The sequence below is a fragment of the Sander lucioperca genome, chromosome 5 (genome assembly GCF_008315115.2).
Source record: "Sander lucioperca isolate FBNREF2018 chromosome 5, SLUC_FBN_1.2, whole genome shotgun sequence".
In the NCBI taxonomy this organism is placed as follows: domain Eukaryota; kingdom Metazoa; phylum Chordata; class Actinopteri; order Perciformes; family Percidae; genus Sander; species Sander lucioperca.
Genome location: NC_050177.1, coordinates 26,194,981 through 26,222,393, shown reverse-complemented (window position 1 = coordinate 26,222,393; position 27,413 = coordinate 26,194,981). Strand labels below are relative to the sequence as shown.

The window sequence follows — 27,413 nt, the reverse complement described above, 5'->3', positions numbered from 1 at the left end:
CATGGAAAGACCAAAGCTAAAGAGGCCTGGGTGGACTTGCTAACAGATAACACTTTTAAATTAATTTCCATTTATACATTCACACTAAGCAAAGGTGGAGGGGAAGGTAATGTTTGGCTAGTTTTGGGGCTTTTCTAACTCTTAAAGAGTCTTAAGCCTTAAAAGATTCACTTGTCATTCTGGCATTACTATATGCTTTGTTAGCAACACAAAACCTTTAATCTGTTAGGAAGCAATAGGGAACAGAAGAGACAATCTGCATAAAATGGTCTAGACTGACAAGACTAGCATTTTATTGATGTTACTAACATAAATGTCATAGGTACACTAGATGGCCCTATCGGACCAAGACGAGGGAAAGTGTGTATGGTTTTGTGCGTGTGTTCAGATATTAGGTTCAATTTTTGACTCAATTATCAGTAACATTTATGGATTTGGCAACCTCTTTTTAAGTTTCTCAATATTTGAATTTTTAGGGAAATTTGTCTTGACTATTTTAAAAATAAAAGTGTCTAAAAAATGTATCCTCTCCTGATCTTCCTCCCAGGTTCCCAATGCTGTCTCCACTGTCCACTTTCCGTTCCCTCCCCAGGCTGTGCCCCCATCAGTCCCACCTCCACACCATCTCTGGCCTCTCCGGACTGGCCCCCAAACACGGCTACCGCTGCACCCGTTGCGCCCAGAGAAAATGGCCCGCTGTCCTCATACCTCCCCTGGATTCACTCAAAGATCCCCTGAAGCCCCCCCAGACCCTCATCCTGCCCTCCCTGGACACCTCCACCGACCAGCAGAAGAGACCCCTGCTGGGGGGGGTGTTTATCGACACCCACATTACACAAGCTGTACCAAATACTGTGCCAAATACTGTGCAGGAAAAAGCAGAAGGGAATGAAGTGAAGGAGGCGGAGGAGGGAGAGCTGGCAGTGTTGTCTGTGGGAAGGTGAGACAGGTCCATATTGTTTCATACCCAACACATAACTGACATGATACATGACACACCTGCAATGCAAATATATATTACACTTTTTACTACATTTATTTGAGAGTTATAATTATTAGTTACTTTGATAGAGATTTTAAATCAACTACAAAATAAAGGAAAAAAATCCCGCACTCTGCTCTTGCTATAGCATCACCTTTTATTTAGAAAAACTAACGTTTCGGTCCCTCCGGACCTTCATCAAGAGTATATACTGTTCTCTTGAGCCACATTTGGTTAGTTATATTAACTCAGATTCAGTTATAATAATAGAATAATATATTTTATAATAATTCATTAGAGTACTTTCAACTTTTAATACTTTATGTTCACTTGTCTGATATCACTTCTAAACTTTGAATGCAGGACCTTTACTTATATGGCGTATTTTTTACACTGTGGTATTGCTGCTTTTACTTCATCTACTTTACTGACTCATCTGAATACTTCTTCCACTGCTGACACATTCAGTCATTTTACCACAGTCCAGTTGAGTTATAGAAAGGCTAGAGGCTATAAACTGTTTTCTAATGTAACAGGTTCAGATTTACAGTACAGTAGAATGTACGTGATTTAAAATAAGCCTCAAAATGTAGCAGAAAAGATGATCAAACACAGTAGAAAGACTAATTAAGCTTCACACATACTCTCAAACAGCTTCACACTCCTGTAAGAACATGTGTGTGTTTTAGTGGCAGCCATAATACCATGATTGCCATGAATGTAACAGTGATGACATCTCTCGCTCGACTGACAGGTTTCAAGTCACTCAGATCCCCGAGCAGAAGCCCGTCGCCATAGAAACCAAGACATCATCCCAAGAGCATCGAAACTCCCTGTTTGGAGGGAAACCCTTCTGTTCTTCTTCATCATTTGGCATCAGGAGGTAGGCGTACAACCTGCAACACACAGTCACACGCTTCCTCCTCTCACTCTCTTTTTTCCTTCTACTGTACACATGTGCTCGCTGTAATCACCCCTCTCCTTACCCATTCCTTTCTATTTCTTCCACAATGCACACTCCTCATTTTTATGGGTTAAAGTGCTGTGAAGTAGCTCAAGCTCATTATTTCGGCTCACATTCTTCGGGCCAGCACTGAAGTCTGTGGTCTGTTTCACTGTTTATCAGAGGATTTTCTCTAAAATGATTAAGAAAATGAGCTTCTTCTGTTTCCTATTGTCTGCTCATACACATGAACAACACACAACACTCTTAGAATCAGCATTATTACAGTAATCATGTGGCCCTGCCTGTGTCAAAACGACCTGCCTGATGTCTTAAAAAATCCCTTAAGTAAGCAATCATTTATGTTTCAAAATCAGCCCAAATAAGGAATAATGAGATAAGTGTGCTTTAAAAAATGCTCAAAGGCATTTATTTGTCACGTCTTATACTTGGAAATCTTCCATTCTGTCCTTCATGCCCTTATCCTGCCACTTCCTTGACATTCTGACTCTCTCAGGTGAAGAGACAGAGTGTGTGATAACACTACCTCGCTGAAGATGACCTTATCATTCACTGACAACTTGACATCTGGCAGGGAGGGTGTTTCTAGACGACGGACTGACACCAAGAAACTACAAGAACCACCTCATGCTGGAATAATTATTTTTTATTCATGTGATAAGAGGAATATAACTGTATTTATTATTGCATACAAACAATATTGTACTTTGTAGATGTATCAGATGTACCATCGTAGAAGTTCAACTCAAATCACAGCTGCTTTCCTTCACTGTCTAAATCCAAAGAGAAAGTGGGAAAGTATAGCTCTGTGACAACAGATTGTCAAAACCTGACACTACTAGTAAGAACGAGAGGGAGAAAACAAAAAAGAGAAGTTTGGATCATGAAAAAAACGTGTTCTCAGCCCCTATATTTGTGCTCCCAATATAGACACGGGTGAAACATACATAGGCGGACACAAACAATACAGGTAGACAGACACATCTACACTACTTGTGTACAGTGACGAGGACAAAACACTGTGGAATACATAACTGACAAAAGGCAGAACTCAAACAGCATTGAGACTGAAACAAACTCGTTTAAGTATGTTCTTTAAAAAAAAGAAAGAAAAGAGAAAATATCATACAATCAATCATATCAAGTTGTCTGTCATCAAGTGCCATATGAGCATAAGAGTTTGAAGGTTTTCACCAAAAGATAAGGCAAATCTGGCTTGGTTGACATAAAAACCTATATGATTTTGGGTCATATAAGAGTACGGTAGCACTACAGAAAGTATTATAAGGACAAAATGTTATATTGTGTTTTAAATATTTTATTTTACAAGTTTAGTAATCTCGCTTCTCTTCTGCCCATATAGGATGTGCAGGTGAGTTGAGGTTTTAGACCTTGATGATGTTGAATGTAGTCTCAACCGAAGATGCACTCACTGAGTTCAGTGAACCTTTAAGAGTTTGAGAAACATTCACTCAGTGATGTAAACCTACCCGCAGTCAGCAACAATAACAATTGCAACCTTTAAAAATAGGTCCAAGTAGGTGATCAGGGGCCAAAATGTGTTCTCAGAGTGGGCCCCCAATACTGTAACACTGCATCCCAATGACAGTTAGAGGCTGCAATTTTCATTTGGCTCCTAGAAAGAGTTAGATGGGTAGATGTCACTTTTGTAGTATAGAACATGTAAATGAATGTACATATGTAAATATGGGTGGGTATGGAAAAACAGACCTGGTTTTATAATTTTAGCATACAGTACTGTATGTATGAGGTGAAAGACAACTGCGCTGCACCAATAAGTGACGTTTGTAGTCCATCATTTAAAAACAAAACGGTAAACTCTGTCACAACATCATGCATATAAGCTGAATTTCTGATTTAATCAACATGATTTATATGATTTTTTTTCTTCACAATTTGAGTGCAACATTTCAGTGTTTTAAACATGAACTTTTAAAACCTAAAGTCCTACACACACATACTGTACAGTACACATAGCCAGAAGTTATACAATCTCCATAACTTTAAGGAACTACTCCCACATAAATACACACACACACACACACACACACACACACTCATTATTATTATTATTTTTTTTACAGCTTAATTAAATAAACCAACCAGTGGCTACAGAGGATTAGTGGTTGAGATGCCTCAAAGTCATACAGCCCAGTTGGTTTCAGTTTACATCTTCATGGGTTTTAAAGAGTGTACTATAATCATAAGAGATTTTTTATCCCATCATTTTCTTATTATATTATGAGGAATACAACATGTCTGGAGGACTGGATATGTATTGGTTGCAGCAGTTACACATTTTCTTTTGATCTGTTTTTATTACAGTACTATTAGCATTATTATTACATGTTTTCAAGCTGAAGTGTTGCTGGAAGGATAAAAAAAAACAACCTTTATCTCATCAACTTTGTATGCATTTATAATATTACATTTTTCTGTGTGATGTTTTTACTCTTAAAAATAAAAAAAAAAGAGGTGTATTTTAAAAACATGTCTCTTTTGCTGTTCTTCTTGGTGACATACAGTAATTTGGCTTTGTGTTTGTGTGCTTTTGTCTGTAAATAAGGTGTAGGTTTGTGAGGGAAAAATCTAGTGAAATAGAAAAAGTCAACAATGTAGTTAAAACTAAAGCATCATGGCCTGTCTTGTTTGTTAGGCAGTGTCGCCCTCTAGCGGTGGTTGGTGTTCATTAGATAAAATGGCAGCTGTTATGTATATTAAGTGTAATGAATAACAATGAAATTTACCAAGTCTCAGCTAAACTGCAACTAAGGATACTCTTCCTACAAATCACAGATAATACTTTCCAAACTCATAGCCAACAGGCTGATGTGACGACTAACTTCTCTGGTTTCAAATACCCTGCTCAGCTGCTCAGACACTAAGAGAGAGAATCAATGAACTAACTAACATTTAAGGACAACATATACATAATACACCAGCTTATCTAAGAAAATGTGTCACAGAATGATAGACTCATTCTACAGCCATTATGCAAGAATTATATCTTACAAATTATGACATTAAACAAATGCAGTGAGACAAATGATAAAAATGTATCACCACAACAATGATGACATCATTTATACATTTTATTTTAATATTATTTTTGCATTCCTTACATACACACATAAGCACTGCTCCAGCATATTCAAAAGAAGTCTCAACAGAGTGGTGTGGTTTATCATCTTTGTCCGATATGTGGAAAGAAAGATGAGCCGTGGAAAATCCAGTTATTCCTATACAAACATACTGTACAAACATCAGGTGCAGCAGTTGTTCAGTATAATCAACACAAACCACAGATGTGGAGCTCCATGTAGTTTAGTTCTGTCCATACATTATAGCTTTTCAAACATAACATAATATGATCTGTAGAAATCATTTAACAGCTTTGAATGCCCACTACATGATTTAAATGTTTATTTATACCCTTCAGTCAAATCTGAACATGCACTTCTACTGGTTAATCTGAATGCAGTGTCTGTCGGTGTCAGTGTGGGGAGGCACATCTACCAGAAGAGACCGGCAATAAGTACTGAACTTTTCCCCACAGCTTTCTGCATTTTTACCAAAATAGTTATATTGGATCAGAGTTGTGTGGCCAGGTGTTGGCTCACACTTGTTGGTTTCGATGACTTGTTCTTCTTGGTGAGGCTACTGCGGACATCCTGCCCAGCCAGGAAGTAAAGGATGGGGTCCACACAGCTGTTGGCGCTGGCTAAAGGTCGGGTCACCTTGTAGGCAACACTGGTTGCCTCCAGCAACTTACAGCTGATCTGATGAACATATAAAAACGTCACATCCTGAGCTTTTAAAGTCATTATAACACATTTATCATGAAAGTGTTTGTCCTCACCTGTGATGGATCGACCTGCCTTAGGTATCTAAAAGAGTAGTAAAGACTCCTGTTGAGGTGGAAAGGCAGGAAGCAGAGCATGAATGCTGACAGCACAATGATGATCATCTTCACCGACTTCTGCTTGGAACGTTGGGCTGACAGGCCTCCCCTCTCAGCCCCTTCAGACCCCCAGCCAGGCTTCAGAAGCTTCCGCACCATGAGGCCATTGCACACCATCACCACCATGAAGGGCAAGGCAAACATTAGCACTGACACAGCTGAGCTGTACACCAGGAATTCATCAAAAAGCTCTGGGCTAGTGGTGTCGTAGCAGATCCGCTCACCCTTCACATCACTGGCAAAGGAGATAATAATTGTTTAGGAATATTAAACAGTAGTGCTACCTTGTTCAGCAGTGAACCATGGAAAAAAAGATAGGAGTGATGAATGAAAGAAGATACAACGAAAATGTGTTAGCTGACAGGTTGGTAGTTCATTTAAGTGTGTCCCATTATGGCACCCCAATATAAGGTAGTTGGTGTGCCAGAAAAATCAATAGCCCACACTTAAAAACTTTTAATACAATGAAGAGGGATATTACAGTAAGTAGGTAAGGAAGGAATGAAGGGGGGAAAGAAAAGGGAGACAAATATACAAATTTAAATCACCTAATTCTTGAGAAGTAGAGAATAGGTGACTGGCAGAATAATACAAAGGCCCACAATGCCACAGATACCAGCTTGGCCCGATGAGCGCTGACCCAGTAGAGGGAGCGGACTGGATAGCAGATGCCAACGAAGCGGTGCAGGCTGATACAGCACAGGAACAGAATGGAACCTGCCAGAGTGATAAATATTTAAAATACTCTTTTTTTATATTGTATAATATTGTGTCTTGTGGAATATCATACCGCTATAACTGTACCATATCATATATCAAACTACAACACTTATTTTGCTGTATTGTATGGGTCTGTGCCGTGCCATCACTGTACCATATAAGTTGGTATAAAACAGGAAGCGTATGAGCTTGCAGAATGGTTCGCTGAAGGGCCAGTCATTCTGATCTGCGTAGTAATAGATGAGGAAGGGCAGAGTGAGGATGTAGAGTGTGTCGCACATCGTCAGGTTAAACATGTAGATAGTGGAGGGCTTCCAGCGCTTAGTGCGGAACACAATCACATATAACGCTATGGCGTTCAGCGCCAGGCCAATTACAAAGACCAGGGTATAGCTGACAGGAAGGAGAATATATTTAAAACGTTCTTGAAAGTGACAATAAAAGGCACTGACATTGGTTAGATTGGTCATGTTGTTGTTGTCAAAGGTGGCCATCTCGGTTGGGAAATCACCTGAGGAAAAGAAAAGTACAAAGGAATAGATTGTGAATATGCTGCATTTAAACAACCATGAAGAAGTTATCATACACACAGAAATAGAGAGTGTGGAGTCACAGGAAATGAGTCTGACTGCAAGACATCAACCTCAATCACATTTCAGGATGCCCCAAGTCATTCACATTGGCATGCCTGAGCAGAACAGTCCAGTATACTGCATAATTGACCGGTCTATTGTGATTTTGCAATCAAATTTACACAATCCAGTTTATAACATGAGTCATCCCATGTTAAGCAATTGTGCATTCCACAGGATAAAAATCCTTTTAATGATGATATCCTTTATTCACCTTTTTCTTTCTGAGTGGGTGGTTGAGTAAATGAGAGAATAATTGTGAGGGATAGAGAAAAGACAAGAGGAAACTTAAATGGTAGCACCCATATCAAATCATAACTGATTAAATCCTAAACCCTTCTTCTGTTAGAGTAAATAAACAAGTGTGAGTGAATAGTGAGTCTGGCCGCAAAATAGATTAGTGCTGTATATGTGAGTAACAAGCAGGTAACAAGATCTACTGTAGTATTCCACCACTTGCCCCAACAGGTTTACTTTATGAGACTTATTGACATCTTCTATCAGCAGAACTGAAATAATTAGCCTTTCTCCCCCAAAATAATAAAGAAAACTAAATCTTTTAACATATCTGAACTGCAAAAGATTCAGACACAGAATCACACAGACTTTTGTAGTAACAAGCTTTTGCAAAAATGTAAGTGCAGCTGTGTTCTCATGTAGAAAAACAGCACTCATTCTGGCACTTTGCATGCCAAAGTTTTCCAAAACCTTGGGAGAGACAGAGGAATAACTTTTTAACTCAAACCAGACCTTGTTTGAGACCCTGTTCAAACCTTTCTTTCTGTTGTGCTCACTGGATTGTTACATTGTTAACCTCAGTCCACTCTTTTCTACCTCTATAAATCTGTTTATCTGACAAACCTAAGACCAAACAAGTCATGTAATAACATAGAAGGGACAACTTAAAAACTTAACATGCAAATACATAAGACAGTAGCTGCCAGACTTACGTGTTTGTCGACTGAGGGATTTGTTAACCTACAGCGCTCTCTTTTTCCTTCCCTCTGTCATTATTGATACTGATTCTGTACCCTTTGCTGACTTCACTGCCTTTTTGATTCTCTTCAAAATAGCTGCAGGTTGAATTTAACAGATAACCTGAGACCTGAGACCTGAGACAGAGCGCATCTTTTGTACTCCAAATCCCTCTGACCTGCTGTGTGCACACCACACCAAATTGTACGCAGCTTACTATTGAGTTAAAAAAAAGCACATCCACATTGCATCCAAATACATTTACAAAAAGCCCCCTTCCCTAAGGACAGCCCCCCTAAAACATATGAAATTACTCACACTGTATGAGTCGCTTTTCAAAGACTGTCTGACCATCCTGTGTAATGTATCTTCATTCTCACGAGCAGAAGTACAGTGTACAGTACATCTAACTGTGTTGCTTATGGTTGAATGCGTGCTTAAGATACTTCAGTGGGGGAAAAACCTGTGGAGGTGTGTGCTGTCTGACAAGCTGTAGCTTGTATACATTGCGTTGCCAGTTTAGCCTGGGGATGATGATTTTTTTCAGTTTGGTAAACTCAGAAAGTAAACCCTATTGAGACTAATAAATGTAATCATTACTATAATAAGTATAGGCCTATATAGTGATCAACATTTACTTATTATTTTTCTTTGTAACCTAGCTTTTAATAGGGCATAATAATTAGAACTAATTCTTATCACAATAAGCTATTATTTAAAAAGAAATGTACCACCAATTCAAAGACAAAAGGCCTTTTTATAGACAGGTAAATCTTAATAAAAACACATCTATTAGCATAAGGATTTTGCAAGCAAGGAATATTAGAAATCTCCTGTAATCAAAAACATAAATAAATGGTCCTTTGTGTCCCCACAGAAATACAGTAGACCTGACAGCCCCACTGACAAAAATATATCAAAGATTACCTGTGATTTCTCACATTTCAGATATGCAATATGTGAATCAAAACTAACCATCCATGCTGTTTTTTTGTACTTTTAATTGAAGTACTTGACTGTTTTGACAGAAAAATGTCTTACCTTAGTATGGCCAAAAACATATATTCCTCTATGCCAAATCACAAGAGAAATCATAAACTAAAAGCATCCTGGCAGGATCCTAACATATACAGTACAATCCAACAATGACTGTCAGCCATTTTCTTCTGTGCCACTGGCATACAGTTATTTGTGTGGGTGGTAATAGATTTGTTTGGTGTCTCTGACTGTGAATGTGTGTGTGCATGTCTTTGAATATGTATGTGTGTGTGTGTGTGTGTGTGTGTGTGAGAGAGTGTTATACTGACAGGAAAGGTAAGAAAAGAGTACTTAATGTCTTACCTGCTCCAGAAACTTGGTGTATTAATGATTACACGGCCCTTAACCTTAACCTTGGCCATGGCATGTAGGAGGCGTAAAGTAAAATTATTGGCTGATTATTATTATGTTTGCATTTTCTTCTATCTAGCCAAAATAAATACTTCCAGGGAGTCATATATTAGTTCCACTCACTTGTCTGTTTTGTAAGACATTGTTGCCAACCATAACAATCTTTTGTAGTTTGGCATTAGTGGCATGTGAGCAGAAGTTTTTCTGGGCAACAATAACATTGACTGCATTTCTTTCCCCCAGTAACAAGTGTCTTAACCTTGAGAGGTTTGAACAATTTCAATTTCCATTTCACACACATTTTTAACCACAAGCAACCAAGAGTAATTGTTCACTTAGCACCACAGCACCAGCTTCCAATGAATCCCATGACCCCATTTTACCCTGTCTACTCCCTGGTATTCCGTTTGTACACAAATATACAAGTCTAGCAAGTTTTGCAAATGCATAATTATTTTAGTGATTTGTGTGGTTTGTGTGGGTTGGTTGTGGGTGCGTCTGAATTCGAATGACGATAATTATTAAAATAATTATAATTATTAGGCTATTATTACCAACCCAATAGTCTAACATTTGGTAATGTATCTTTTGTTTGTTTATTTATTTTTTCCATGTATATATGTATGGAAAAAACAAAAATAATAAATATATATGTGTGTGTTTATATATGTATGTATATATAAAATACTTACCTACAACATAGACTGTATAAAGACAGCTGTACTATATGTCTGCTGTACGCGATCGATTTTTCCTTGTTCGACTGCGGTTTCTTGTTGCTATGCAGGTCTGCAGGACGCAGGCTCTCCATCTGTCAGTCAGTCTTTTCTCCTTGAGCAGGCTGGCGGCCAGCTCAGAAAACCCCTAATGCTCAGTAGATAAAGAGTCCCATTTTGCAGTTCTTGTCACCTTATTTGGTTTAAAACACCTTTGCGTAAGTGTTAATCGAAGTTACTGTCGACTGCAGGCGAGAGGAGGCAGAACAAAAAGGATGTATTTCCGCTCCCAGTGTTGTTATCACAGACAGGACGCTATATCGTGCTTCGCCGCGTTGGGGAGCCGTTGAGCTTAGCTAGTTGCTGAAGGGGTTCCCCGTTAATATCCCCCACCATCCCTGCCCTCTGCTTTTTCTTCTCCGCTTGTCTGCTCTCCTGCTTCACAACACAGTACAGTACACACTAGTCCTCTAGTAGTGGCAGCAGCCAACACAAGTGTGTTCAGCCTCTCTTCGGAGCTTCAGTTTCTGCTCTGTACAAACTAGCCATTTATCATCAATCATGGCCGCCGGAGTACAAATTTAACTCCTGTCTTTCCTCCCTGTCGTCTGGAGGGGAGGATTTTTAGTTGGAGACAAAATATTAGTCCCACACTGATTTGGATTTCCTATTGGAATTACAATACATCTCGCAAGGGAACAACCATTCATGTCAATACTCCAAAATGCAGCCGCCGCCGAGGAAGGTGAGTGATTTCCAGAGTCCGTTATGTTTTAGCTGGGCTGTACAGACAATGACAGACAGATAACAGTGTAACGTTAGTAACCTTAGCTAGATGTGGATGTTGTGTTCTACTAAACATACAAAAAGCGTCTAATGCTGCAGGCTAAAGAAAATTAAAGGGGAGAAAAGACCTTTGCTAGCCAAAATTAGTAGCGTTTGCTAGCTAGGTTAGTCAGTAACCTAGTGACATTAATATGAATCTATCCAGCCGTTAACGTTGTAGCGTGAGCCGTCAAACGTCAAATAACGTAGCTAGAAAACGCTAGGTGGGCTAACATGAGAGATTCTCTACAATGCACCACACACATGGCAGCAACGGTATAGCTAGTAACGTTACAGTAACGTTAATGAATAACGTAGCTAAGTTAGTCCACAATTTAACGTCAATGTAACGCTAGTGTAGCACCGGTTATTTTGCTGATTTATATAACGTTATCGTAAAATTGTGCCAATAGTCCTTCAGACAGCATAACAAAAGCTGTCTTTTCTTCACGTTGTGATGCTTCTTGTCTTAAGGGAAGACCTTCAGGCCGTCCAGGGTCACATCTTTTCATCAAAGGCTGAGCTGACAAATGCTACGCGCGCGCGCACACACACACACACACACACACACACACACACACACACACACATTGAGGAGACATGCTGGCAGAGCCATGTCTGATACTGACGTATTGATTCTGTATGGGCTGAGGAAAAAAAACACAGTCCCCTACAGCTTGGTACCAGTGTGTGAGAGTATGTAAAGATGCTTGTCATTGCTTTCTATGATTGTGTGAGTTGTCCTGAAATAAATGCATGAGAGACAATGACTATGCTGGGAACCTCTGCACAGTTTTCTCTTAATTGCCACATATTCCCCCAGTGCCATTTATGCTCTGGGTTTCTACACACAGACTAGCCTTGAACATGTTATATCATGTCTGTAAAACACATACACACTTGAACAGGTTCTTTCACCATTTAGGCTGCAGAGACAACTGTAACCTTGTCTTGTTCCGACCTAGGGCTGGGTATAAAAATATTGGAAACTGTTACGGATACCAATACCGTGACTTCGATACCGGTTCTTAAACTATACTTTTTTCGATTATACCAATTTTATAAAACGAAAAGAAATTACATTACACAATACGGCATAAATCTTTTTATTTTCCAGCTCCTACTACGTGAGCCCAGTCTTTGTGCATAACGTAGAGTTTTTCATGCATGCCTCTGCGACGTGTAACGTTAGACAGCCAGTCACAAACATTATTAGATCTTGGTAGAAGCATGCTGCATGCTTATTGGCTTACTGACGCTGATGAGATTTATTCCGAAGGTAGTGAAATTGGGTATTGAATGACGAGGCATTTTTCGATACTCGATACTTTACAGGCAATTCGGTTGGTGCAAAAAAAGTATTGAATTCGGTACCCAGCCCTACTTGTTCCACTGTGTGTGATCAAATGCACTATTACGGTCATATTCATTTTGTAAGATATAATTTGTCTGCAGCTGTGTCTTTCCCATTCAGTTTGCTGCGAAAATGCTTCCAAGAATAAAACATAATTTATTAGCAAAATACTGTCGGTTACCCCCTTGCCAATGTGGCTGGCACACTCAATACACTCAGCCCACAGCATCACAGCCATAGTGTATCAGTAGTTGGCTCTTGGATACTAATAATTTCTCTCCCAGTGCGACACATGCAGCCCCTTTAGTGTTTTGCCTGTTTTCAGCACATCTGCTTACAGACTGAGCTGGTTTGACTCTCATATGTTAGTTTTATGTGGCCTAAATTAAAGATGGCTGCTAATGAGGCTGAAAAAAGGCAATACATTGCTCCATAAAAAGAAGGCCATATTTCCCAAAAGTTCAACTAACACATCAGCCAACAGTCCAGTATTTTTACCTAGTCATACTGTAATCAAACAGGACAAACATATCAGATGCAAGCTATCATGAGAAAGGAAATACATATGCACTGACTGGACATGGCAAATCTGTTCATTTATCTTGATATATATATATATATATATATATATTATGTCATATCGCCCAATCCTGCTATTTTGTTACTTTCTCATCCAGGTAGGATGTATCCATCAGAATCAGTATAAAATATGTGTGGATGTTTGGTTTAAAAAAAGAGCAACCACTTTCTCAGTGGTACATACCTATCTGCTGCATCAGCTTCCACTAGGCTACACCACCTGAGCTCTTTTCCTTTAACGTGACCTTTAATAAACATAATATCTCTTTCTCTTTGCCTCATCTCCATATCCCATGTTTTTCACTCACTCTCCCCTACTGACCGTCTCTTTCTCAGTCTCGCCATCTTCTTTTCTCTCTCTTCTTTCTTACTTACTCTCACTTACACACCCTTCATATTCTCCTCCCTTCTCTTCTCATGCCAACCACCCCTTTGCCACTCTCAATTTGTCTCCCCAATACTCTTGCCACCCTTTGCCTTCCCCTCTCTCTCTCTCTCTCTCTCTCTCTCTCTTCCTGTGGTTTCCTATGAGTGATATAAGGTGAAATTAAGTGAAGTCACTTTGCCCTGATAATGTAATGAACCACTCCCTCCTTATCTTCAAAGACACAGCACATGAAAGAAAAGAGCTCTGCTGTGTGTGTGTGTGTGTGTGTGTGTGTGTGTGTGTGCGCCAGTGTAGTGTGTGTTATGTTGATTGTTTTGTCTAGAACAGTCATGAATTTGCCCACTGTTACTCTGGTGAATAGCTGATGGAATGTACTCGACAATACACAATGACCATTACAGTGACTGTGTGTGTGTGTGTGTGTTTGTGTGTGCATATTAAGGGTGAGCTCTCTGTCTGTTTTTGCACAAGACTGTGTGAATGAGTGCAGGTTATAGCCCCCGGTCTGACCACCTAAATTAATTTTCGGATGAGGTGATACAATTAGCATCTTTTCCTATTGCACATGGAGTCTGTCTGTGGCTCCTAAATACTGTTATGGGTTGTTAAAAGTATATTCAGTCACCTCTAACTGCAAAAAGCCTCCTCCAGCCTCTCCAAAAGTCTGACAAAACCTGGACACTGATTGTTACGTTGTTGGATCACTGATGGGAGTGCGTGTGTATGTGTTCCTTTCAGGTGACTCTAGAGCTGAGCACACTCTAGATATATGGCAGGTGATTGATAGAGTGATGATGGGGGTTACATTATTTGTGTGTGCATGTGTATGTTGGCTCATGTGACTCAGAAGCCGAACTATATGATACTACACTAAAAAAACATAACATTCAGAACCTTGAGTTGTAGCCCCTTTTTCCCCACAGTCTAGCCTTACATCTCAGAGCTAAAAAAAATCCTTCTTTGACTTTCTCTGTCTTTATCGCCATCAGATTCTTTGTGGCAGATATGGATTCAATGAAAGAAATCACAACAGAATAGGCCTAATGATGATTTTTACCTTGATTCACCTTAATCAGTGCACTTGATGAAACTAGTATGTTCTCAATATTTTGTGCATTCCGTGAACTTCGGGGGATGAAAACACACATTTTATGTTACTGACTACGACCAGTCATCATATTCAAATATTCATTTATTGCAATCTCTGTTGCATATCATAACATCTTTGACTTGTTAGAGTCCAAGATCACTATTTTTTCATTGAAAAAATAATCGGCAAATACATTAATAAAGGAAATAATTGTTCGTTACAATCATACTGGATTATGTTACTGCGTTTGTCAGAATAGTGTGTGACTTTTTGTGATTTCATGCAACATTTAATCCAAATAGGGGTGGGTGATATGCCACTGAGGGAAAAAATCTATAAATTATTGATGTGTATAATACTTTTAGGCAGGTAGAGGGATTCACAGTTCAGTGAACTCTTTTATGACCAGGAAAAGGCAACATTTAAGCTGTACTATAACAACCATAGTCTCAGATGATATCTAGTTTTACTTTGTATGTCATGATTGATTTGATCAATGTGGAAGGATTTGTTGTAGAGGCGGGTTTTCTGAAGGTGAATTTGAGCCGTTACATGAATAACACATGCACAGCAGACGAATGAATACATGAAAAAATCCTTTACTTGACGTGTCTTTTTGTTCCCTCCAGGTCAAAGTGACACAGGAGCTGAAAAACACACACACAGAGCAGATGACAAGACTGCACTTTAAATACCAGACTGAATATGACCTGCTGGAAGACATGAGGTATGAACACGTCTGCATCGCATGCGTGTACTAACACAATCCTGAAGAATACACTCGCCAACTGCCAGATGATTTTAATTCTAGTCGTCATGTGACCGTGATATGTCCATGTGTGCACGGCATGCACACATGGACACAGCCATGCGCAAAAGGAAAGAAGGAAGGAAACGACTAATGGGTTAGGGAGGATTGGCATTAGAAAGAAAAAGAGGAGGAGGATTGTCATATTCCAGTTTTTTGAGAAGGCCAAAGGCTCGGGAAAAAGACGAAGGAATTTCCTGCTGCCCTCTTCCTGCTCTCCGACTCTGTCTTTCTTCCTCTCTTTCTTCTTTTCCAAATTTCATTTTGTATCTCGCTGTCATATTCTCCATGCTGTTTCTGTCTCTTTTTTGCTCTGACTATTTTTTAGTCTGTCTACATATTTCTCTTTTTTCATTTAGTCTCAGCTCTGTTTACTCATGACGTGTGTGATTCTGGCAGTTTTCCCTTTTGGCAGTGGGAGGAAACCCTGGTTCTTTCACACGCTCTCATTTTTTTCTGTGTTGACTAAGCATTGATCATTTATGACAGCAGACTCTCTTATACTCTTTGCTTCTCTGCTTCCATCCCTTTCTCTTGTTTCTCATTTTCACACTTTCTCTTCTCTCTCTGAGACTCTCTCTTCCCCTCTCTTTCTCTCCCTTTCACTCTTGGGGGCAGCTCCAGCTGTTTGAGAACAGATTGCCTTGTTGCTGCTGGGTTTTGGAGAGTGAACAAGGCCCTGGTCTCACTTGTGGGAGAGCCAGTTAAGCATATGTAACCACAATGTGCAATGTCTTTTAGTCAGTGAGGGATGGAGCTACATGCCACTGGGTACAGATCTTCAAATTGGCCTTGTCATCCTCATGGTTGAAAGACGCTGCCTGCAGTGTTTTCTTAGTGCGTTCCTCTAGCCTTTGATGTTTTGTGATTATTTCTGATGACAAATTCTCCTGGTGGTAAAATCAGGAGCAGCAGGGTGGTGCAGTGTTTAGGAAGGCCACCTTTAAATTGGGAGATCTGGACTTAAGCCCCCTGCGGCAACAAGCATCAGCTTTGTCAATGTATCCTTGGGCAAGACACTGAGGCCCCACTAGTTTTTCTGTCTGTGATGTATGGCACTGATCTGACTTTATTGTAGAGATGGATATTTTTGTAAGATTGTCATTTAAGATCAGAAGAGTTTGGGTTACCTGAAATTCACATCAGAAGCAACATGGCCGTTCAATAATACTGACTTTGACCACCGTTACTCTTGTCAGAACTAGCTATCTTTTCAGTAGCGCGGTACCTGAGGTACTAAAAGGCATCAGCTGGCCAAACTGTCAACTGTCTTCACCAATACTACTGAAATGAATGATCTGTTCGATGGACAGAAATAGATTACATGTACGCAACATGAGAAGTATACAGGAAGAAAATGGAAATTTTGTTTATTTATTGATTCTTTCTATTGTCATTGGTCTGATGTGACAGTTATATGGCTGAAATCATAAGTCGATTAGTCGATCAACAGAAGAATAACTGTCGACAATTTTGCTAAACATTCCAGTGTTTCCACTTCATACATTTAGCAGCTGTGCACTGCCGATAGCTGGATCAGTGACGGGACGTCATCACTCGCAAAGTCATGTCAACTAAATAGACTTTAGACTTTGTCCCCAAGAGGAAATTCTTTGTCACAAACCGTAGCTACGTTATGGACACAGCACGCTTACAGAGAAACAAAAAGTACAAACATAGCAGAATGATATGCAGGGGAATAATAGGTAACACAGACAAAGTGACAGTGAATAAACAACAGCGCGAGTACAGCATTTTCTCCTCAGGTAGAGTGACAAATAGCGATGAAAGCCTCGAGACCGATTTACCATCAAAACCGCGTTCACGCGGGTCCAGTGAAATGTGACACCTACGTTTGCTTGGAAAATCGCGTTATGGGCACTGCATTTGATGAATTTACTGTATATCAGACCACAGATGAGAGAAGAAGCTAACGTTAGCACGTTGCGCGGCCCCTCTGCCTCGGACTCCCCGCAGCAGTATATGTTGTATTCAAGCCACACGCTGTATTCACTTACTTTTTAAAACGTTTTCCAGGTTAGTGGGGATGCATAGCGCTCAAAACCAACATGAGAAAACGTAGAAATGTTCCCTCAGGATTTTGTTTTGTTGCTAAACTGTATGTAAAACGAGTAGTGACGTTAAATCGCTGTTTCACGTAACGTTATTCTACGGTACCGTCTATGTGCTGTATTTTTCCATAGCGTTGGTTAGCTAGCAAATAAGTCCACTGACGGCAATGTTATTATTCAAATTTTGGCACAACGATTAATAATGACAAAGTAGGGGTCATAGTGAGTGAAAATGTGATCTGAGATGCACATTGCAAAAATGTGTTATGTATCTGGAATTGTTCATTAGCTATGTGTGATATCTGTAAAGCTCACAGTAGTAAAACAGATTTTATACTGAGCCAAAACACTCTTTCTGTGAGAGAAAGGACACTAGGCTATATCCTGGAATGTAATTTTAAGACATATGATGCTTTTAAGAAATGATTGCAAATAAAGCAAACTGTTGCTAAAAAGAAGGTAACGTAACTGTTGACAACTTTGATGACAACCTAGAGCTGGGCAATATATCGATATTATATCGATATCGTGATATGAGACTTAATATCGTCTTAGATTTTGGATATCGTAATATGGCATAAGTGTTGTCTTTTCCTGGTTTTAAAGGCTGCATTACAGTAAAGTGATGTCATTTTCTGAACTTACCAGACTGTTGTAACTGTTCTATTATTTGCCTTTACTCACTTATTAGTCATTATAGCCACATTACTGATGATTATTTATCAAAAATCTCATTATGTAAATATTTTGTGAAAGCACCAATAGTCAACACTACAATATCGTTGCGGTATCAATATCGAGGTATTTGATCAAAAATATTGTGATAATTGATTTTCTCCATATCGCCCAGCCCTAGTTTTTTCGGCCGGATGTCCGTTACCTTGGGCTTTCTTTGCGTTGGAATTTTAAACTCCGGTCGATTTATGAGGGCTATGGTTAACTGCTCCTCAGATTTCTGATTCAAGATTTAAGATTCAAAATCCTTTATTAATCCCACAATGGGGAAATTCACACTGTTGCAGCAGCAAGGGATAAGAGGAAAAGTGAAAGACACACGTTAACACACAATAATAAATATAATTAAAGAGTAAATATTAAATAGTAAAATGTATTTACAGTAATTGCACAGTCACATGTTTTATTGCATGTTTTATCAGCCCTGGTGTGTGTGTTTTGTCCATGTGGTCTACTGGGAGCAGTGCTGATTGTAGAGTCTGCAGGGTAAATCCAGACAGCTAGCTAGACTATCTGTCCAATCTGAGTTTTCTGTTGCACAACTAAAACAACCTTTGAACGTACACATGTTCCACCCAAACAAGTTCCTTCCCGAGGCTATTTTGCAGCGGCACCGGGGCTCCGTGCGGCACTCAGCGCCGCCAAAGACGATTGTGATTGGTTTAAAAAAATGCCAGTAAACCAGCACGTTTCTCTCCCATCCCGGAATGCTGTGTGGACAATGCAAGACTAATGCAGCAGTGATTTCCACAGGGAGCAGCAAGTATTGACCTTTCCCCATCCAGGGTCAGAATGCAGAGTTGATAACTGCAATGATGCCTGCAAACAGTCAGTGAATAGACTACAGTAGGAAGCTAGCCAGTTGGCTAACACTGGGCCATTTACAGTACTGTGATTAGGGGATATTGTCCTTTGTTAAAAAAAAAAAAAAAACACCTTTTTTATGGGTCTGGACTGAAAATACGATGCTGAAATTGTTTATGTGGATTGTAGACTATGTACATCACTTGGCTAGACTTTTGCAAATGTCATGTCAACTAAATAGCTGGACCTTACAGGACAAGGAAAGTGTGGTCACATAATGAAACACATGACAGACACACATTTTCCTGCCTAAAGCCTACAGTACATTTTAACTATTAAATCCGAAAATCTGCTTTGAGGTTATTTACCCTAATTAATCCACAGGCTGGCTTTAATCAATTTACACACTCAACCACACATGCACAAATGCTAGCTGTAGTGCATTAAGCCTGTTTACTAATTGTAACAGGTAAAAGGGCGGGAAAGAAAGAAAGAAAGACAGAAAGAAAGGGAAGTGTATTTAATCCTCTGGGACTGCATTTTAGCTGGACTAGTTTTAGGAGAGAGGATGAGAGAGAGAGAGGAGAAAATGATGACAAGTTGGTGGACTCAGGGAGTCAACTTGGTGTCCTCAATCCAGCTAAATCCCCCATACCCTTATGTCTGCCCCAATAGCTACACACACACACACACACACACACACACACACACAGCTATCTTCTATACACCTACTTGCCCTTCCTTGTGCTGAACATAATAATGAAGCTGTAACACAATTTCAGTATTGCAGTTGTGTTATATCGGTTTGATCTGTAGATTTGGATCAGTGAATGAAAAAGGCCATCATTGTGACATTGTGATGGCCTTTTTGCCTGATGGCCTTTTTGCAAAAGGCATTGTATGCTTTGCCATGCAGCACTGCATTTTTAAATCTGTTCTAATGATTGGCATGATATCGGGGAGCTTTACAACAATACACTCCTCCGTGAAGACGGTATTTTATTTGTTGTCAGAATACTTGTAGACAGGTTGCAAAGTCAAGTGCATGCAATTTACCATAGTCTAGACAGAGTGTGCATTATAAATAATCCACAAAGAGCATCATCAATCATGGAGATGACAGTAGTGAGAAAACAAAGGATGAAAGTGCTGTTTTTTGTAGCTGATGCCTGGACTGCACTGGACTAGAACTGTAGCTGTGATGTAATATGGGAATTTACCCCATGTCTGTGTTTTGGGGGGCACATTTGCATGGGATAAATTAAATTTGGGTTTCATTTATCTCTCTCAAATGTATTGACCAAATTCTAGGAAGGATCTGCAGATATCATTAAAACATAATGGGTCTCCGTGCTGAGTAGCTAGATGAGCCTCCCAATATGAACCCAAAATGCTATCAGAATCCTCATTAATGCCTCCATAATTTAGAAAGAGGAGGAACAGAAAATCAAGGACTCATTGGGGAAAAAGACCCAAATTAAGGCAATGCTGATTCACACCCTGCTAATATAATTAGGTGGCCTCTTTGTTTGGCAAAATGACAGCACAGAAAGCCTCTGCTGTTATTCCAAATCACAGGAGGACCCCAGGTAATACTAGACCCAGGGGGATCTGAAACGCTGAAATGACAAAGAAGATGACGAGATGAGATGAAGGGTTCAACCATGACCTACTTAAACTTTATTTATTTTAAGATGCAAATGCAAGTGTCACATCCTAAGCAGATAGCTGAGGCAAGATTTACTATGCCTTTAGGAAGCACTGGCTGTGACTTAAATAAACTTAAACTGTATGATTGAAACAATTGTGGTGATTTGCCGTTAAAACATGTTTCTGTTTAAATAATACAGGTGGTACAAGGCTGTCAGATAATAAATAGGCCCATTAAAGGGGAACTATGCAGGTTTTTTTTAGCTTAATTTACCTTAACTGAACAGCTTCAGAGTCATTGGAATGGTTATATGACTTTTTTCGGGTTGAATGGTGGTCGTCTCGCTCCCCCCTAGCGCCTGTGAGCGGAAAAACCACCCTTGCAACTTTCGGCCGGCGAGTTGCCGGCCTCAGCATCAGGAAGTATCGCGTGATATCAGGTCTCGCGATGTATCGAATTGCTTCACGGCACTGCACACATACGCCCATTCAGGAACCGGCTAACAAGGTAGCGATGGAGTTTTTCACACTATCGTCACGGCTGAGCCCGCAAAAAAGAAGCAGAAAGCTAGGAAAGCATTGTCGGAGGAACAGAGAAAGAGGAAACAGCAGACTGACCGAGAGAGGAGTACACAAGTAAACATAGGAGCTGCCAAACATCTATTCCGAAGCTGTAGGGGGAGCTCTATAGAGAAACCTGTGAGCAAAAAGCGAGAAAACAGCGAAGAAATGGTCAAAACTGCATAGTGCCCCTTTAAAATAAGAAGTCAAATAAGTATCAAACATAATAACCTCATCTGTTACACAAATGTCCCACGGAGCGCATTTGATTTTAAAGATTATTTTGGGGCATTTTTAGGCCTTTTTCATTTTCACAGGACAGATGAAGACATGAAAGGGGAGAGAGATGGGGAGTGACATGCAGCAAAGGGCCGCAGGTCGAGTAGTAAACCTCTACACATGTGCACCCGCTCTACCAACTGAGCTAACCCGGCCACACCCCATGGAGCATTTTTCACAGTATCTGGTACCAGTGTTATAGTCAAGTCACCAACTGTCGAGTCTCGAGTCCCCAGTGTTCAAGTCCAAGTCCGAGTCAACAAAGAAAGAGAGTCAGAGTCGAGTCCAAGTCAAGTCACCATTACCTGAAGTCGAGTCCTAGTTGAGTCACGAGTCCAGAGAATAGCAACTCGAGTCAGACTGGAGTCCGAGTCTACGTAGGATGAAACAGTTGAAACAGTTACAGACTGAATCAATGTCTTAGATCACATTTTCATGACCTATTACACATAAAAGTAGGCAGAAACTTCATCCAACTTCCTAGTTTTATTTCATAAATGCTCTAGTTTAATTTCATAAATCCTCAAGTCTGAGTCCAAGTCATCAGTGCCCAAGTCCAAGTCACAATTCCAGAGAAGTGTGACTTGAGTTGGAATTAAATCGGAGTCCAGGACTCAAGTACTCCATCACTGTCTGGTAAAATGATATACCAGAAAAATACTGCATGAACATCCTAACAATCTAATGCAATGTAATACAACAGTCCTGCAATGTATCCTACCTTTTTAAGAGAGGTAGAGATGTGACAGCAGAGTGGAGACCACTTCAATGAAAATAATTCATATAGGCTGCTTTGCCTGGCCGTAAGCACATGGCATGTTACTTTGAGCGTGCTCATTTTGAGTTTGAATACACAGTTGCAGATCAAATATAACTTTTTTTTACCTAGTCAATGTAAGTTTAACATGAATAAATGTTACCTTTTGTCTTAGATTTGCCTTTGCGTGTTGGCATTATTGCAATGAGTTGATAAAACTTTTTCAAATATAAAAACTATAAAATAAATAAATAATAATAAAATCTATAATCTTGTACGCACTTTTATCTGCTTTCATGCCATAATTTGCCGCCTTTATTAATGCACAGCAGACCAGAGTAGAGGTTTATTATTTTATGTTTATCCCTATATTTTAACTATTTTATGTCTTGGATTCTCATTTAGTTTTTTTTTTTTTACTTGTGATTTTCTGTTTTGTACAATTTTAATTAGCATTGTTGGAGGGAGCCTGAGACCAAAGATATTCAGTGACAATGACTTTGGGAATGCTTCTGTAATTGTTAATAAATAACTTGAAACTTGAAACTAGATCCTGAAATTAACATGCCTATGTACTGAATCGAGAATCAATTTTGAATCAGGAGTTGTTTTGAATCGAGAATCGATTTTGAATCGAATTGTGACCCCAAGAATTGGTATTAAATCATGAGATACCAAAAGATTCACAGCCCTAATATTATATGATATTTCTTGGTCTGTTTTTTAATTGTTACCTAACCTATGTGCCACAGCAGTATTTTCAGGATTTGTATAACTAGTGCAGTGCCCGTTCAAAATGTACCTGTTCGGAATGGGCCGATTGCTTGGCCTCGGGTATAGCTACTTGCAAAATAGTCATCCAAAACTTCTCTGTTTTTATTCTGTAGCTTTCTCCACAACCACTGTACCCCGAGCAACTTCACAAAAAAGGTGGAAGGCAACGAAAAATCGATCGCTCAGTTTTTTTGTTTTGTTTTCAAACTTGATTGTGCGTTCGCTTAGTTTTACTCACAGTTTATTAATAATAAATGTGTCGCATTCAGGGGGCAGCCCTAGTTTATTCAAACAAAAGTAGGTTGAATGATAATACACAGTGGGCTCTGTGTACGTTAGGGTGCTGCAGGTCACGTCTTTTTTATTGTTCTTTTGCACATGCAATGCGCATGCAGGTTGGACAGAGCCTTTTGTGCATGGACGGACAGAGATTCCTGCCTTTTGTTTATAGATAGAAAACTAATACCATGTTCAATTCACTGTAGTCCCTGTCAGAGCAATGGCAACAGATACAACTTCCTCTGATTAACTCACTAAGCAGTCAAAGTGACATCCACCAACTTTCACTGAATTTGAAATTTGCCAAAAGAAATTGCATTTTTGTTTGATGAATGTCTTCATGTCTCCACAAAGATCTCTTTGAGGTCTCATCAACATCTGATCAGAACAATAATTTGCTACAATGTTTTATGGCCACACACCTTCAGTTAGACTGAGAGGGAACAGTTTGGTCAACTCTTTCTGCTCCTGTTTCCATTTCTGATTTTGTCACATTAATAATGTTTTGATACTGGGATTCTATTTTCCCTCGACATGACCCCACTACATGAAGGTCAAGGCTGTGGAGAATCTGTGGTTTGTGCATAATTGAGCAGATCAGAGAGAGCTGTCTGTACGTGTTTTACCCCAGTCAGAGCTTTCACAACTGTATCCAATACTTTTGGTTTTACAAAAGGAATGACAGAAAATCTAAGCATGATGCTGCAGCTTTAGCTTAGTTTACCTCCACACCATCAGGGCTTTACTAATTACCTAGAAGTGATTTCCAGCATTTTCAGAAGCTTTAGCAAATTTGTGTGGGGAGAGACCTGGTGGGATGGGTTTGTATAAAGCTAATTTCCTTCAATGCTAGCACACAGGCCCTTCAAGAAGTAACTTATAGTAGTTCACTTCAGTCTTTAAATGTTGTTGCTTGCAACGTAACAATTGTATTCCGAAATGAAATAAAATAGTGAATGTTTTTGTTCAAATGCCTGCTAGGTCTTGGAGTGGAAAAACTGCACTCTATTGTGTCTTGTGGTGATCACGCAGTGTGAAAACATGACCTCCCTCCTCCGCCTCTGTCTCTGACTCATGTTGCTTATCCTGTTGTCGCTGATCTCACGCTGTATCCTGTAAACCATTGATCTTAGCTCTTTTCCCACGTTTGATCATTCCCTCTCTCTCTCTGCCTTCACACACACATACAGTATACACTTAGTGTCCACTAAGCACTTAAGTATTTCCTGTCAGAGGTGATGGTCATTTTCTTTCTCTGTTTCGTCTCCATGCACAGCTGATGCTGACACTGCTTTTTGACTTAGGCACAACACACTTACCAACGTACACAAATGATGGGCAGGCAGAGTAGAGAGAGAGATGAGGGAGGAAAGAAAGAAAGAAGGAATAGTAGAGAAAGAGGGCAAGAAACCAGTGTGCAGAATGCCAAAGAGGAAGGGATAAGAGTCAGGAAGAAATGCGGAGGTGGAGGGAGGGTATGGAGAGGTTTTAAGGATAGATGGAAATAGACTGTGGGCAGAACAAATAAAAGGAGTGAAGAAAGCAAGTATAAGGAGTACAGAGGTACTGACAAGCATCTTATGAGACGTACAGTATATGCTTACTTACTACACTTATACAACAGACACTGATATAAAAATTTGAAGCAAAATAACCGTTCAAGACTTCTCTGTTTGTTTTTATTCTGTGTCAAGAAACACATAGTACCACACAAAGATGGGTAGTGTGTGCGAGATATTTCTAGCTGGTAATTGGGTGTGCATATTTACATATGAGGTCTCTGCCGCGGTGTCACCATGGTTGCATGAGAAGCCTAGACATGTCCAAAGCTCCCAGTGAGCATGAGGATGTGTGTTTGTCTACACGTGTTCCAGAGGCCCTTACTGGTACACAAGTATACTGCAGTCCAGGTCCAAAATTAGCACCATCTACCAGCCAAATGCTGGTAAAATATGTGTGGCTGGTGGATTTGCTTCACTCACTAGCCAAAAAACAATAGTTATCTATTGAGTGGCTGGTAAAATTTGAACATTCACTAGCCATTTGGCTGGTGGACAAAAAAGTTAATTTTGGACCCTGTCTGCAGTATTAAAGGTCCAGTGTATAACGTGTTTAGTGGTTCATTATCAAAATCTGTGTTGCCCGTTCACAAATTTGTACTTTTTCATGAATATTTACCTCCACCATCAATTCCAAGTATTCCTATTGGCTTGAAATTTTACATTTGCATTTGCATGAACTGGGGTAGACGCTCCATATTCATGCGGCATCTTGAAATACGTTAGCCGGTAAGGGACATACAGGACATACTGCTCCGCCTTTCGCTGTCACATGATAAACTCACAGGTGCTGCTAATGCTGCTAATGGGTATCGTCGCTTCCCGGCCCCGGCAATTTCGAAGAAGGAAACATGGAGGACCACACGTATTCAAAATCCAAATTTCAGGAACAGGAGTCTTGTTCTTCACCCAGAAAAATAAAAAGGATATTGAAAAGAGCAAGAGACTGGCGTCATCAGAACAAAGCGTGAAGGCTACCGTAGCTGTAATACGCACTTTGATCTGCGTGGCGCGAGAGAGTTGATTGCGATATATGATCTCAACGCTAGATGGGAGAAATTCCTACACATTGGACCTTTAAGATACCAAAGCAGGAAAAGCTTATTTATGGAGCTGTGCATAAAGGTGTCAGAGAGCCAGAATTCATATTTGCATAATGTACCGTATGTGTGTGTTTTGGTGACAGAACCCGAGATTAGAGAGTTTAACCTATGTGTGTGTAGATGATGAAAGAAACTTTAATCTTTCAAATTGATTGGTTTCCTAGACTCGTATCACTGCCACAGCCAGTTGCAGCTACTAAAATTGAATCACTTCAGTTCAAGTACAGTGATTGAGTCACAGCCCACTTTTTTCAGACCCTAAAGATTTATACGTTATATCCCATTGTTTCTCCTACCTCATTTCAGCTAGCCTAATTAACGTCAGCTTTATCTGCCGTCTCTGGCAGATTTATCGCGTGATTACAGGTTAAACAAAAAAACGTTACTCTCAGAAATAAGTTCTATCTCTTGTTGTAGAGCCCAAACGTCTTGTAAGTCCAGTACTATGGCTTAATCAAGCAGTGCAGTGACAGGGCGCTGTGGCTTAGTTGGTCAAAGCGCCTGTCTAGTAAACAGGAGAGCCTGGGTTCGAATCCCAGCAGTGCCTTTAAATACTTTCTTGCCAAATGTCTCTTAATACTGTATTACGTCATCACAGATGCATCATGATAAAAGATCACACTAATGCCGACGGATTTTGGAGTTCCCCGACAATAGCCCTGTATCAGAGGCAAATCGGATTTTGCTCTGTGCTCGCGTGCACACGACTCAAGAGCTACAGCCAATGAGAGCGCAAGACACGGCCTAAAGGGAAGCCACGGGTCGCCTGTACTTTACTGTATGTGGTGCATTTGCAACACAGACCAAAGTTGTTGTAGCACAGAGAGAAAACAGGCTATAAATAGTAAAGATGTGTGGAAACAGGCTATTGTGTGAACATGTGTGGAAACAGGCTATTGTGTGAACATGTGTGTCAACGACAACACCCCCTAAAAGCGTCTCTTTCTGCTCTTTCTTTGTTTTATTGCTGCAAATCAGCCACCAACAACTTGGAGCCCTTATTTCTGGCGGGCATTCAAGAATCTCCTGGTCACAGTTTGTGTTTTTGTGACAAAAACGTAGTTTGGAGGCTAGACTCTGGGATTCCTCCTGGTGAAAGATCTAGTAGTGTCTGAGCCCCTGTCGCCGGTCACTCAGGTAGTGTTAAAAGAAGACAACAAGACTGTAAGTTGTATAGTGTGAATAGTAGAGCAAACTGGAGACTTCTGGAGAAGTCTTCTAGTGGGAACTTAGCTCAAATGTACAAGTTCATTGAAATGCTAATAGTTTTTAATAGTATTTATGTGTTCGAAGTGTTATTTCCACAGTCAACACAATTCTACTTCTCTTCTAACTCAATTCTACTGAACCTTCAATGGGGAACTACATTTCATATAATAATTCCCTATGTCACCCATGCCCATACTCGGACGTAAACGATAAGGTAACTAATAACA

The 27,413-nt window shown here is 39.9% G+C and overlaps 3 protein-coding genes and 1 non-coding gene across 10 annotated transcripts in view; 3 read left to right on the top strand and 1 right to left on the bottom strand.

Moving 5' to 3' along the window:
- The window catches only part of relt (RELT TNF receptor), a 28,121-nt gene extending 25,221 nt beyond the window's left edge, over positions 1-2,900 (top strand). For 2 of the 3 annotated variants that reach the window (XM_031297266.2, XM_036001252.1), the window contains exons 9-11: positions 548-940; positions 1,737-1,865; positions 2,443-2,900. In XM_031297266.2, coding sequence (XP_031153126.1) covers positions 548-940; positions 1,737-1,865; positions 2,443-2,446 — 526 coding nt within the window. In that variant the 3' untranslated portion in view covers positions 2,447-2,900. Of the gene's footprint in view, positions 1-547; positions 941-1,736; positions 1,870-2,442 lie in introns of those variants that run through there. The other variant, XM_031297267.2, reaches the window with a different exon arrangement.
- Positions 2,901-3,138: 238 nt separating this feature from the next.
- p2ry2.1 (purinergic receptor P2Y2, tandem duplicate 1) lies at positions 3,139-9,508 on the bottom strand. Of its 3 annotated transcripts, none has more exons than XM_031297270.2 (5): positions 9,297-9,508; positions 6,803-7,159; positions 6,477-6,645; positions 5,827-6,163; positions 3,139-5,746 (listed from the first exon to the last, which is right to left on the bottom strand). In XM_031297270.2, exons 2-5 carry the CDS (start codon positions 7,140-7,142, stop codon positions 5,558-5,560), a joined length of 1,035 nt encoding a protein of 344 aa, XP_031153130.1. In that variant the 5' UTR covers positions 7,143-7,159; positions 9,297-9,508; the 3' UTR covers positions 3,139-5,557. The 3 variants fall into 3 exon arrangements, with proteins under 3 accessions (XP_031153130.1, XP_031153129.1, XP_031153128.1); XM_031297269.2 differs by lacking the exon at positions 9,297-9,508 and adding an exon at positions 8,574-8,702; XM_031297268.2 differs by lacking the exon at positions 9,297-9,508 and having other exon boundaries at positions 6,803-8,511.
- A 968-nt stretch (positions 9,509-10,476) lies between these two features.
- LOC116048269 (F-BAR and double SH3 domains protein 2) overlaps positions 10,477-27,413 on the top strand; it is a 65,897-nt gene continuing 48,960 nt past the window's right edge. The window contains exons 1-2 of one of the 3 annotated variants that reach the window (XM_031297264.2): positions 10,477-11,105; positions 15,226-15,323. In XM_031297264.2, coding sequence (XP_031153124.1) covers positions 11,085-11,105; positions 15,226-15,323 — 119 coding nt within the window. In that variant the 5' untranslated portion in view covers positions 10,477-11,084. The remainder of the gene's footprint in view (positions 11,106-15,225; positions 15,324-27,413) is intronic. The other 2 variants (XM_031297262.2, XM_031297265.2) reach the window with 2 other exon arrangements.
- trnat-agu lies at positions 26,451-26,524 on the top strand. The gene has a single exon. It is a non-coding gene; the product is annotated as a tRNA-Thr (tRNA).